Consider the following 14,096-nt stretch of genomic DNA (forward strand, 5'->3'; position numbering starts at 1 on the left):
ATCCCCAGTACCAAAAAAGAAAAGACAAAAAAAAAAATTTTTGTTTTTTTTTTGTGTGCCAGTACTGGGGCTTAAACCCAGGGCCTAGGCACTCTACATTTGGGCTACATTTAACCAGCTTTTTGCTGGTTAAGAGTCTCATGGACTTTTCTTCCTGGGCTGGCTTTGAACCATGGTTCTCAGATCTCGGCCTTCTGAGCAGCTAGGATTACAGGCAAGAGCCACTGCAGCCTGGGTTTTTTTTTTTTTTGGTGGGTCCGGTCGTGGGGCCTGAACTCTGGGCCTGGGTGCTGTCCCTCAGCTTTTCAGCTCAAGGCTAGCACTCTACCACTTGAGCCACAGCGCCACTTCCGGCTTTTTTCTTTTTGCTTATGTGGTGCTGAGGAATCGATCCCAGGGCCTCAGGCTCGCAAGGCAAGCACTCTACCACTGAGCCACCTTCCCAGCCCCAGCCTGGGTTTTATGAGTTGTTTTTGTCAGGATTTTTAAGAGCAACAGAAGCTGACTATAATAGCCTCATTATTTGTTCTCTGAAGACTATTCTCCCAGAAGTCTTGTGTTAAGCATTTAGAGAAACTAAGCAGAGAAGAGGACAGGGAACAAAGCTGGGCCACAGGCTTCCTGCCTGGACTTCCTGAGGAGTGGCAGCTATAACTGCGCCCGGGCGGGAGGGAGGTGGGGGAGCCCACTGGGGCATCCCGGCTGTCAGCTGCGGCTGTGCAGCTGAGAGGAGACGCAGCTTCAGACAACCTCAGGGAGCCCAGCAGACAACCCTAGGTGGGAAGGCTCAAGGCAGGGCTGGGGCAGGGGGGCTGCTAGCTCAACAGGGGGCTATAAAATGGGGCTAAATACCAGGGAAGGGGTGCCATTATCCAAAAAAGAAATGTACTCTTATAAGTAAAGAGCAACTGTAGCCCCTCTGTAGTCATCTTCCTAGTAATAAAGAAATAAAATGGGGCTACATAAAATTGAGACATTAGACCTACTTCAGGGCTCACCCTGCTGTGATCAGATCCCTTCTGTGTTCTCTGTAAGGGGCCAGCTTTGGCTCTGAGGCCAGGACCCTGTCCGCAGGCCTTTGTACCATGTAGCATTCAGGCAGCATGTCCCAGGTGCCCATGGCTGAGGGCCTGGCAGGTGCAGATGTAAGTCTTGAGGAGGAATGTCAAGAGTTCTTTGGTTGGGTCTTGTGCCCCCGGTTGTTCAGTTAGAAAAGCAGGTGGATGGGCAGTGGCAGATGGCTGAAGGGAGCCCAGAAACAATCCCGGAGCGGAGTCTGTGCCACAGCCACACACACAGCTGCGTCTGCTTGAAGCCTCTGACTTGCAGGACTCACACTGCCCTCCTCACATCTTTTTTTTTTTTCTTCTTCCAGTCCTGGGGCCTGAACTCAGGACCTAGGCACTGTTCCTGAGCCTCTCTGTGCTCAAGGCTAGCACTCTACCACTTGAGTCACAGCGCCACTTCTGGCTTTTTCTGTATGTGGAACTGAGAGATAGAACCCAGGGCTTCATGCATGCTAGAAAGCACTCTACCACTGAGCCACTTTCCCAGCCCACACTGCCCTCATGTCTCCCATGGCCTGTGGTCACACAGAAACTGGGGGAGGAGGAAGAGATGCTGACAGCAGCTGGAATGACAGGTGAGCTGGGCAGAGCTATGCACACGTGCATAGACAGCCTGAATTTCCAGGGTGCCCTCTGCTCCCTCCTCTACCTCAACCTCTCTCCTACCATACAGTTTTCATCCTCCTCCACTCCAGTGTGGCCACATGTGGACCTGCTTCCTCTCAGTGGCTCATACAGGATTCCTCTACAGAGAAACAGAGTAGTGGCCAAGGATGCTTACGTACTCAGTCACTTCCAGAGCCCGGGGGACATGCTCCACTTCGGTGAAATGTGAACGCACAGCAGCGTCATCCCCCTGGATCCAGCTGATGGCCATGGTAATCGCAGATGTCCACCAGCGACAGATGACGTCTGGGCCTGAAAGGGGTCAGTAGCAAACATACTTTAGCCCCAGCAGAGCCAGCTTTGTGGAGCCCATGACTGCTATACCCCTACCTACATGGCGCATGGCATCTTCTTCACCTTCTGGAGATGGTAACTCAGGTAAAAGCACTCACCTCCAACAGCTTTTGGGTAGTCTGGCATAATCTATCAAGAGCCTTAAGGTCTTCACTCCTACTAACCTAATAATCCTGTTTTTGCATTCTATCAAAATGGAATGAGCTGGGTGCTGGGTGGCTCACGCCTAGCTACCCAGGAGGCTGAGATCTGAGGATCAAGGTTCAAAGCCAGCCTGGGCAGGAAGCCTATGAGACTCTTATCCTCAATGAACTACCGGAAATGGAAGTAGAGCTATGACTCAGAGTGGCAGAGTATAAGCTTTGAGCATAAAAGCTTACAAACAGCACCTAAGCCTTGAGTTTGAGTCCCATAACCGACAAAAACAAAAAACAAAGAAATTGGCTTGAATAGAAAAGTGTAACAAAAATGTCCATTGTAATAATCTTAGAATTTTACCTTGTTACTATTATTATTAGTAACTAAGAATTACTAAGCAGGAAAGCAGGCAGGTACTTGTAATATAGTCACCCTTCCAGACCTACCCATAATTTTTTTTTTTTGGTCAGTCATGGGGCTTCTTGAACTCTGGGCCTGGGCACTGAGCTCTTCAGCCAAAGGCAAGTACTCTACCACTTGGGCCATGGGGCTACTTCCGGTTTTCTGGTGGTTAATTGGAGATAAGAGTTTATGAACCGTGATCCTCAGATCTCAGCCTCCTGAGTAGCTAGGATCCTCTAATTATTTTTAAGAGCTGGATACAACCACAATGGCTAGTGTCTTCAAAGTCTCTGGAGCAGCATTCACTTTGGAGTATTTTGTTGTTTTTTTCTTTCTGAGCCTCAGTTTGCATAACTGCTAAATTGTGACCCCAGTGATATTGCAAAAGCCAGTGGCAATGTCATGTGAGAAAGGGTCTGAGAACATGTTATCTCCCACACTGAAGTAATCACAGGTCAGTGCTCAAAGCCGGGATGGCTGCTTTGCTGGGATCCAACCTTCCCCAGGAGAGTGGGCAGAGGGTAGCTTGGCACTCTCATGCTCCAGGGTCTTAGAAGCCTGAGAGGTGGCTGCTGATATGCTGTCACCCTGATAGCAGCTTAGAGATGATATTTACTTACTTGCTGTCCCCTGGAATGTTGCCCAGGCTGGCTAGCTGTGGGTTGGGCTACCTGGAGGCCATAAATACAAACCTGGGACCACAGAAGATGCTTCCGTGTATACCCAACAAACCCCAGACCTACACAGAACAGAACACCTCTAGAGTGTGGATCCACGGATGCTCACCGAGGGTGGATTTGCATACAGCACTGCTGGAAAATGGTGGGGTCACAAACCCCACAGAGTCTACAAAGGAGTGAAGTAACTTCAGGTACTCCAGAGCACTGGAGAATTCACTACAAAGGAAAGAGAGTAAAATGCAGAGATTACACTTAATGAGCTAGTGGTCTAGCTTGCCAGTTCAAAGACCCAACAGTTGTTTCTGGCTGTGTGTTCCCAACAGCCCAGGCACAGGCAGTGCAGCCCGCACATACCACCAGCCTTTACCTTCCCCTTCCACGCATTCTCTGGGCTATCACTGATACCCCACCTTCCTCCAGGAGGCCACCCCCCCCAGCATATTCTCATACAGTTTCCTAGCACAGCTGTCCTATCCCTCAGTGCTCTGCTTCCTGGGTCTAATTCTGTGATGGAAAGGCCATGCTCAGTAACTATGGGAGACTGAGGCAGAAAGATCACAAGTTCAAAGCCAGTTTGAGCTACAGAGGGAGCCCCATCTCAAAAAATAAGCCACCCCAAAATGCTCCAGGGCTGGGTCCAGATGTATTTGGACCAGAGCTGTCTGTCTGCTGCTGAAATCTCTGTATCCCATTCCTACCTCCTCTCCTCTCAACAGGTCCCTCACTCTCTATTCCAAAAGGCAAAGCGGCTCATCAGATTCCTGACTTACTCCAACAACTGGCTCTACTTGGTAGCTGGGTCTACACCTGGGCTCTAGTTTTAAGAAATAAACACAAAGGGGGCTGGGAAGGTGGCTCAGTGGTAGAGCGCTTGTCTTGCATGCATGAGACCCTGGGTTTGATTCCTCAGCACCACATAAGCAAAAAGAAAAAAGCCGGAAGTGGTGCTGTGGCTCAAGTGGTAGAGCACTAGCCTTGAGCTGAAGAGCTGAGAGACAGCACCCAGGCCCCACCACCGCCCCCCCCCCCACCAAAAAAAAAGAAATAAACACAAAGGGAGCAGGGCCTGGGGACTTTACCAGCTCTCTTCTTCTTGGTCTCCTGCCTTCTTCTTGGCCTGAGGTTTCACCAAGGATTCCACAGCTCGCTCCAGCAGGTTCTTGCAGAAAGCCTGGTGGACCTGAGCGATGGGGTCAGCTAAGGAAGAGAAAGGCAACAAGGGTTAAATGGGTGTTCTCTGCAAGCCACGTTAGCATTGATGATGTAGCTCGGTGGCAAATTTAGCACCTGTGAGGCCTTGGGTTCAATACTAATACTCTATGGGTCTTATTTATGAATACTTTAGTACTTTTTTTTTTTTTTCCGGTCATGGGGCTTGAACTCTGGGCCTGGGCACCTGTCCCTCAGCTCTTCAGCTCAAGGCGAGCGCTCTACCACTTGAGCTACAGCGCCACTCCCGGTTTTCTGGTGGTTTACTGGAGATAAGAGTCTCACGGTCTTTCCTGCCCGGGCTGGCTTTGAACCGCGATCCTTAGATCTCAGCCTCTTGAGTAGTTAGGATTACAGGCGTGAGCCACTGGTGCCCAGTTCTTTAGTACTTTTATCTTCATGGAGAAAAGAAAAGAAAGAGAGAAGAATCTAAGAAACAGTGGTGCCTTGTAATAGGGATCAAATTCCTCTACAAAACACAATGACCCTGATAAATAAGCAGAGAGCAAGTGTATGTGTATACAACCTCAAGTCTCAGAGGCTGTCGCTTGTCTTTATGGCTAGGGCGAACAGCCAGGTAAGAAAAGAAGGGCTACAGTGGTGGTTGCTACTCTCTTGACAATGGAACAATGAACAATCCCTTCTTTTATCTTCCCAAGCCTGGCCACAAATCCTGTGCTTAGCAAGGCTCTAGCTGAGCTGAGGAGACCAGGGGCCCTGAGTGCTTGTGAGAGTTGACTTATGGGAAGGCCCAAACCATGGCATCACCACTGCTCCCCTCTGCCCATACATGGCAGATTACACAGGCCATATGTGGGCCTTGCTCTGCCAGGAGGAGGAGGGAGGTTTACGCATGTTGTCGGTTTTCCATGGGACAGGACCTGGACCTGGGAACTCCAAGAGGTGTGACCAGGATGGGGAAGTCTATGCTGCAAACAAGCTGGCAGTGGGAGGAACAAGGACTGCTTTTGCTTTCATCCTTCAACTTTTTTGTTGTTGTTGTTGTTCATGGGTCTTGAACTCTGGGCCTGGGCGCTGTCCCTCAGCAATTCAGCTCAAGGCTAGCGCTCTACCACTTGAGCAACAGTGCCACTTCTGGTTTTCTGGTGGTTTATTGGAGATAAGAGTCTCATGGACTTTCCTGCCCAGTCTGGCTTTGAACTGGGATCCTCAGAGCTCAGCCTCCTGTGTAGCTAGGTTATTATAGGCATGAGCCACTGGTGCCTGGCATCATCCTTCAACTTTTTGACATTGAACAGTTATTAAAAACAACAACACATAAATTCTTTTTTTTTTTTTTTTTGGGTCTGGTCGTGGGGCCTGAACTCTGGGCCTGGGTGCTGTCCCTCAGCTCTTCAGCTCAAGGCTAGCGCTCTACCACTTGAGCCACAGCGCCATTCCGGCTTTTTTCTTTTTGCTTATGTGGTGCTGAGGAATCGAACCCAGGGCCTCTGGCATGCAAGGCATGCGCTCTACCACTGAGCCACCTTCCCAGCCCCAACACATAAATTCTTATATTGAGCCATAGCTGTTAAAACAACAACAACAACAAGATACAGCAAACCTCTTCAAAGCTTACACCCCCTCTTTCCTCATAGCTGCACAACATGCCTCCCCTCCCCACAAGCTCCCTGTTCAGTGGGGCAAGCACGGCCGGAAGCAGAAAGCTACGGAATGCTCAGTCTGAGTCCACCCCACCACTCCAGAGTCCACCCCTGTGCCACTCCGAGGCAGGGCAAGTCAACTCTAATCACTATCAAATGCCAGGGACAGCAAGCCAGCATGTCTCTCCAATGCCTGGAGCCCTGTCCCTGTCACTACTCTGAGCACTTGACAACTGCCTGCCACCTATTGTTCCCTAACTGCTCCATACACGTCCTCTGCTTTCCCAATGCGCCCAGAGGCCAGGAAACTGCAAGCCCCACACACCCTCTGTCTCCAGAGTGCCTGGAACCAGGGCTAAGAATACAGTTGGCACTTAATCACAGCTCACCCTGTGTGGCACTGGGATATTTCAACTGTCCAAGCAAGCATAGCTGGAAATGCAGCTCAGCCACAGACAGGTGACCAGGCTTTGACCTCAGGCATGTTATTTAATCTCAGAGACTTAAGGTATGTGTGTGTTTGTTTTGGTGCAGGATCTGGGGTTTGAACTCAGGGTCTATGCACTGTCCTTGAGTTTTCTGCTCAAGTCTAGCATTCTATAGTTGAGCTACAGTTCCACTTCCAACTTTCTGATGTTTAGAGATCACAGTCTCACAGACTTTTTTGCCCAAGCTGGCTTCGAACTGCAATCCTCAGATCTCAGCCTCCTGAGTAGCTAGGATTACAGGCGTGAGCCACTCGAGCCCATAGTTTGCTTTTTTTGTCAGTCATGGGGCTTGAACTCTGGGCCTGGGTGCTGTCCCTCAGCTCTTCAGCTCAAGACTAGCGCTCTACCACTTGAGTCACAGCACAGCTTCCTGTTTTCTGAGTGATTTATTGGGGATAAGAGTCTCATGGCCTTTCCTGCCCGGGTTGGCTTTAAACTGTGATCCTCATATCTCAACCTCCTGAGTAGTTAGGATTACAGGTGTGAGCCACAAGCGCCGGCTAGGTTTGGTTTTTGAATGGATTAAGTAAGTCAGGGACACCTGAGTCTCTGTATCTGGTCCACAGAGACCTGCAGCAGGGGTGGCTCTCATGGCCATAGGCAGTTCTGAGCAGTAGTGAAGGTGTTCTCACCTGGGTTCCTTTGGGCACAATACAGACTCTCCTTGGCTGCCGATTTCACTGACCAGCTTCTCTCCATGAAAAACTTCTGGCCCAGGGGGTGGCAGAGCCAGCGCAGGGAGTCAGGTACTGTGCTGTGCTCAGGACCACACAGGCTCTGGGCGCGACTGAGGAAGTAGCTCTGTGGAAGGACAAGGACAAGAGCTTCATTGGCAGAGGCTGGCTGTAAGATCTTGGGGTCAGTAGAGACAGTACCAGGGGGACAGTTCAGAAGTTTGGGAAAAAGGGATCACTGGAGGCCAGAACCCAAACAGGTTCTATAGAAGCACTCCTACCACAGAAACTAGGGAAAGTAGCTCTGTTCTCAGGACCCTGCTAAGTATGGCAGTTCAGTCATTGTTCAAAGGACATCAGAGGCCCTGCCTCATACTGCTGGTAGGCCTGTCTAAGCCCTGCAGCCTCCAGTCCTGACCTGCTGACATTCAACCTGCAGAGTGGGGTGGGGGCTGCTTAACCTGGAAGGGTCTTAAGTGCCTCTGGCTACACTTCACCTTCAGCCTTGCAAGTGTCCAAGCCCGGCAGTGCCTCACTCTCATGTCATTTTAAATCATACCTTTGACAAGTATTTCTAGGCAAATTTATTTATATTTTGATTTACTATATTTTCAGCTCTCTTAGCTCTGAGGATAAAGAGTTTAGAACAATGGGGGGGGGCAGCGGTCAGTGTCCCAGCAGGCAGCACTGGCACCAAGCACGGCTGGGAGGTCTGCCCCAGAACACACAGGCATGGGCATGCGCACATGCCACCTCTGCAAGGGCAGCTCCACAGAAATCCCCCAGCCTTCCTTGCGTGAACCCTGCCACTGGGGAGAGACCACCAAGGGACTTTCAAAGGCTTTTTGCGGGTCAGTGCCCCCTAAGTCCAGAACCCTCTGCCACCAGCAGCCTAACGCGCCCAGGGCTCCAGTGAGACGGCAGGGACAATGTGGCCGGTCCATCACTTGCTTTAGAAAGTGCAATGTAAGGGGCTGGGAAGGTGGCTCAGTGGTAGAGCGCTTGCCTTGCATGCCTGAGGCCCTGGGTTCGATTCCTCAGCACCACATAAACAAAAAGAAAAAAGCCGAAAGTGGCGCTGTGGCTCAAGTGGTAGAGCGCTAGCCTTGAGCTGAAGAGCTGAGGGACAGTGCCCAGGCCCAGAGTTCAGGCCCCATGACCGGACCCCCCCCCCAAAAAAAAAGTGCAATGTAAATACCTCTATTCTAAAATTTCCTGATTTGGGGCTAGGAATGTGGCTTAGTGGTAGAGTACTTGCCTAGCATGCATGAAGCTCTGGGTTCAGTACAACATAAACAGAAAAAGCTGGAAGTGGCTCTGTGGCTCAAGTGAGCAAAAGAAGTTCAGGGACAGGGCCCAGGACTGGCAAAAGAAAAAAAAAATCAGATTTTCTAGCCTGAAAAACTATCAACACAGGCCACTTTGAGGACAGAGCTGAGCAGAGGAGGATAGGAAGGAAGAAGTACAGATGGGGCTCAGGGAGCCAGAGCAGGGGCTGCTAGCACAGCCCGAGGACCATCCCTTCCACGTCAGCCGCTGCTTCTCTGATGAGGGCATTCGGCTCATGGTCTGGTAGTCTTATGGTTCTGACCTTTTCTGGGCTCTAAGCAGTGATCAGCTAATGTAATGGCCTCAGAAGACTTGAATGTCAGGGTTAGAAATAGCACAGCCAAAGCTCGACCATTCAAGGTGGCAGATGGAGAAGACTTTCTCTCCAGGGGAACCTGGAGACAGCTGCCTGAATCTGAGAGAAAACTACTGAGACTGCTTTATAGACACACACACACATTCTGATATTCTGACAGAGGCTTCCAGGACAAGCAGGACAGTTTACTTAAAGGTCGAATCACAGGCCAGTGGTACAGTCTTCCCTCTTCTTTGAGCGTAGGATGCTGAAGAACAAGTAGAGAGGCACCCAGCAACTCTCAAAGCATCCCTGCACCTGAATGGTAATAACCGGGGGAGAACTGCAACTGAATGCCACGGAGAGAAGGGAGGGAGATGCAAATCTGGGACCTTTGCCCCAGCTGTTGGCTCTAATCTATTCCCAAGGACAGCCTGCTCCACAGCCTGACCAACTAGGAAAGGTGGTGGTTGCTCCAAGATAAATGGAGCATCAAATGTTATCTCAGAAGGGCTCAAATGTTAGAAACAAGATGCATAAACAAAACCTGGCTAGGTCATAGGGCAAGAGGAACAAGAGGCCATTAGGAAATCTATCTATCTATCTATCTATCTAATCTTGGGGCTTGAATTCAGGGTCTGGGCACTGTCTCCGAGCTTCGTTTGCTCAAAGCTACCACTCTACCACTTGAGCCACAAGCTTAACTTCCAGTTTTTTTGTAGTTTATTTCCAGCCTAGGCTGGCTTTGAACCTCGATCCTAATATATCAGCCTCTGAATAGCTAGGATTACAGGCACCTTGAACTTGTGATCCTCCTGTCTCAGACTCTCTAGTTGAGCCTTGTGAGGATTTGTTTGTTATTGTAGGGGGCTCAGGGCCTTGAGCCCTAGTACAGGTCTAGTTTGAGCTGAATTCTGAAAAAAGAAAAACTTGGAGGTTAGTAGTTTGAACTAGTAAGACATAAACGTGGGATAGGGAATAGTAGTCTGGTTTTTGTGAGGGAAATTATAAAAACTTTTTATTTTTCATGACATAATAGTTTTTTAATGATTTCCCCAATCGTTCAAAAATTTTCCCTTACATTTTATACACACCAGAATTCTCCTCAGCTGGGGTAGCATGTGCTGACTGCCTGATGTGAGAGGCCATGGCAGGAGCCCCAGATCCACCTAGACCCCAAGAGCCACCCAATACTCCAGGGCAGTCTGAACTCTAGGCCATGACCCCCTACAGTTCTCAAGCTGTGTGCCAAGGTACGCCGCAGTGAAGTGTTCAGGGAACCAGCCAAATGACATCTGAAATTGAGGGGAGTAGCAAAGCTACACAGCGGACTCATGTGGTTCATGGCGTCTAAGTGAGCCCATGCTACCTACCCATCATATCCTGGTGCAGCAGAGTTTTTGGGGGTTGAAGCAGTATGGTGTGAATACCTACATGGAACAAGAATGCGAGTGTGGGCATACAATGTGTGCCTGAGGCCTGAGAGGGTCAGTGCTCAGGAGCTACTCAATCCCTTTAGAAAGTAATCATGTTTAGTAAGCAGCAACTATTATTTCTTCTTTCTTTTCTTTTCCTTTTTTTTTTTTTTGCCTGTACTGGGACTTGAACTTTGGGCCTGGGTGCTATCCCTGAGCTTTTGTGTGTAAGGCTGGCATTCTATTACTTGAGCTACAGTTCCACATTCTGCTTTTTTGGTAGTTTTAGAAGATATGAGTCTCACAGGGGCTGGGAAGGTGGCTCAGTGGTAGAGTGCTTGCCTTGCATGCAAGAGGCCCTGGGTTTGATTCCTCAGCACCACATGAACAGAAAAAGCCAGAAATGGCGCTGTAGCTCAAGTGGTAGGGCGCTAGCCTTGAGCTGACGAGCTGAGGGACAGCGCTTAGGCCCAGAGTTCAATCCCCATGACCCAAACAAACAAACAAACCAAGAGTCTCACAGATTTTTTTTTTTTTGCCTGGGTTGGCTTTGAATTGTGATCCTCAGATCTCAGCCTCTGGAGTAGCTAGGATTACAGGCATGAGCCACTGGTACCCAGCTTCCTCTTTCAACTTCATGTATGTTTTTTCAAATGGCTACTAAGCTATGAAGTTATGAATACTTACTCTAATAAGTATATTCTAACTACTGACAGCAATAGACAAAGCTGTATTTTTTGGCCTAGGGCACCATAAAAACCTGATGTCACATACAGCCTTAGGAGGCAAAAGCAGGAGGAACATGAGTTTGAGATCACTTTAATCTACATAGCAAGTCCCAGGCCAGCTTTGACCATAGCAGGACCCTGTCACAAAACAACCAACCCTTCCAACCCCTTCCCCACAAAACACATAAACCAAAAACAACAACAATGACACGAACCTAGAAAGTTTGGAACCTTCTGGTCTAAACTATTTTCAGAGGCCAGCCCTCCTCTTGCCCTTAACACCTGGCTCATTTGCTAGTTAAATCTATCTATCCAAATTCGAAGTCTCTTTTTTTTAGGGACATACTGTCTAGGTCTCTTAATTTAGCAGAGTGAACAGAAAGGGCAATCAACTTCTAGATCAGTTGTTCTCCCTCCCCCTCTCACCTACTATGCAAATTAGGTGATGCTATTAAAAGTTTCAAATATTTATATCCTTTGACTCAACATCACCCTCTCTAGAGGAAATTCTCATCGAGGTGGGTAAAGACTGTGCAAAGACGATCTCTGTATGGTGCAGTGTGCAACAGGAAAAACTAGAAATAGCCCATGCATCCCTCAGCAGCAGCAACTACCGCTGCAGCATAAAACTACTACAAAGAAAGATGCCAGAGATCTACCATTAGGTTGAGAAGAGGCAAATCAGGGTTTATGGTATAATCCATCACATGATAAGAAATTATAATGTACATACATAAATATTTTAGGAAAAAAGTTCTGGGGAAACACATATTAAACTATTCACAGTTTGTCAGACGTACAAAATATCTCCTGAGGGGTTCAGAGGATAAGGGACAATTTTCTTTTCTTTTTCCGAGATGGGGGTCTTATTCTGTCACCAGGGCTCAAGTGATCCTCCCATTTTAACCTTCTGAGTAACTAGGACTACAAGTGCCTACCAAGCCTCTGGCTTTTAGGGACAAGGTAGAGTAAAATAATCATTACTAAAGTTGGTGTACTGACTTCTACATATCAAAGTGAATCAAGCTGGGTTTGGGGGTGCAAGCCTGAAATACTAGCACTTGGAAGGCTGAGGTAGGCGGATCTTGAATTTGAAACCCTGTCTTGATTAAGAGTGAGAGAGCAAGAGAGAGAGAGAGAGCGAGAGAGAGAGAGAGAGAGTGAGAGTGAGAGAGCAAGAGAGAGAGAGAGAGTGAGAGAGAGAGAGAGAGAGAGCGCACACATGTGCACTTGGGCTGTGTCAAAGTGATAAGTGCAATAGTCTGCCCACCACACATGGACACTAGATTTATGAAAAAAGATGCCACTCAGTACAGTAGGAAAAGGACAGTTTTTTTTTTAAACTAATAGGTGATTAGGTGAGGTAGATACTCATATGGGAAAAAAAAATGCACATTGTATCCCTATATCCAATTCATACAAAAATCAATTCCATGAATTAAGGATGTGTGTGAAGAGTAAAACCTACAGTTTGTATGGAGAACAAAGACCTGCTATAAACAGGACACAAAGTGCATAAAACAAAGGAAAAGACTAATCATCTGAATTTCATTAAAGTCAGGAACTTGTGCTTATCAACACATAATAAGAAGGGGAACAGACAAGTCACAGGCTGCTTGTGTGGTACAAAGCATATATCCACTAAAGGGTCATCACATTAAGAATAGAGTTTTAGCAACGAAAAGGCAGTCAATACAGGTGAGACTTCAAAAGGGTTTTTTTTTTTTGCCGGTTGTGGGGCCTGAACTCTGGGCCTGGGCGCTGTCCCTCAGCTCTTCAGCTCAAGGCAAGCGCTCTACTGCTTGAGCCACAGCGCCACTTGCGGCTTTTTCTACATATGTAGTGCTGAGGAATCGAACCCAGGGCCTCATGCATGCAAGGCAAGCGCTCTACCACTGAGCCACCTTCCCAGCCCATTCAAAAGGGTTTTTATAAGACAGCATCTACATTACCAGTAAACACAATGAACTGGTGCTCCATCACTCTACAAAGATTAAAATGACCATGTTTGGCGGCAATGTGAAGTCGCAATTCTGCGGAAGAGAAATGGTCACCACTTTTGAACTGGCCCTTCCTAAAAGATGTGTATAGGCTGCTCAAAGCAGAGTGCTTACACCAACCCCAAACCGGAAGCAACTCTCAAGTCCATCTCCAGTGATTTAACCATGTGGTGGAACACTACAGTAATGCAACAAGAATGAAAAGTCTGGGACTCCTTGTGATCATACACACTCATCTTACACATGACACTGAGCAAAATGAGGTAAGACACAGGGCAAATAAATAAAAGGAAAAAAGCAAGGCAGAAACAAAACAGTACACACTGCCTGACTCCCCTAACATAAAGGTCAAGTAAACTTCAGGACCTTGGCTGGGGAACTTGGGAAGGTGCAGCTTTGATGACTTGCAAGAAGGCCCAAGGGAGGCTTCTAAAGTCTTAGTTCTTGGTCTATCTTCTGGTTAGGTGGGTTGTTCACTTTGTGAAGTTACTGAGCAGTATTTTTATTTCAGCATTAGTTTATAGAAGCAAATAGGCAGATTATAGTACGGTGACAGAATTCATAGTAGTGGTTACCTTGGTGGGGGGACAGGAAGGTGGAAAGGACAGAGGGGAAACATGAAGGAGTCTTCTGGAAACATTCATTTTGTCTTGGTTGTTGTTACCAGAGTATGTTCACTTTGTGAAAATTTATCAAGCTGCCCTGCCAACCCCCAGCGTTCTGTGTGTGTGTGTGTGTGTGTGCGTGTGCGTGCGTGCGTGCATGTGTGTACTGGAGCTTGAACTCAGTACCTTAGTCTCTTGCTTGGCTTTCTTGCTCATGGCTGGTGTTCTACCACTTGAGCCACACCTCTACTCTAGCATTTTTGCTGGTTAATTACAGATGGAGTTTTGCAGTTTTCTTCCCAGGTTGGCTTTGAACTGAAATCCTCTAGGTCTCAACCCTCTTGAGTAGCTAGGATTAGAGGACTGAGCCAGCTAACTGTACATTATTTTCTTTTTCTTGTTTTTAGGTCCGGTCGTGGGGCCTGAACTCTGGGCCTGGGCACTGTCCCTCAGCTCTTCAGCTCAAGGCTAGCACTCTACCACTTGAGCCACAGCGCCACTT

The 14,096-nt window shown here is 48.2% G+C and overlaps 1 protein-coding gene across 1 annotated transcript in view; it reads right to left on the minus strand.

Moving 5' to 3' along the window:
• Srebf2 (sterol regulatory element binding transcription factor 2) overlaps nucleotides 1-14,096 on the minus strand; it is a 69,051-nt gene that overhangs the window by 7,471 nt on the left and 47,484 nt on the right. The window contains exons 12-15 of the mRNA XM_013024882.1: nucleotides 7,181-7,349; nucleotides 4,327-4,444; nucleotides 3,354-3,463; nucleotides 1,853-1,985 (exon numbers count right to left, since the gene is read on the minus strand). Of these exons, the coding sequence (XP_012880336.1) occupies nucleotides 1,853-1,985; nucleotides 3,354-3,463; nucleotides 4,327-4,444; nucleotides 7,181-7,349 (530 nt within the window). The remainder of the gene's footprint in view (nucleotides 1-1,852; nucleotides 1,986-3,353; nucleotides 3,464-4,326; nucleotides 4,445-7,180; nucleotides 7,350-14,096) is intronic.

Source organism: Dipodomys ordii, unplaced genomic scaffold, assembly GCF_000151885.1.
Source record: "Dipodomys ordii isolate 6190 unplaced genomic scaffold, Dord_2.0 Scaffold79, whole genome shotgun sequence".
In the NCBI taxonomy this organism is placed as follows: domain Eukaryota; kingdom Metazoa; phylum Chordata; class Mammalia; order Rodentia; family Heteromyidae; genus Dipodomys; species Dipodomys ordii.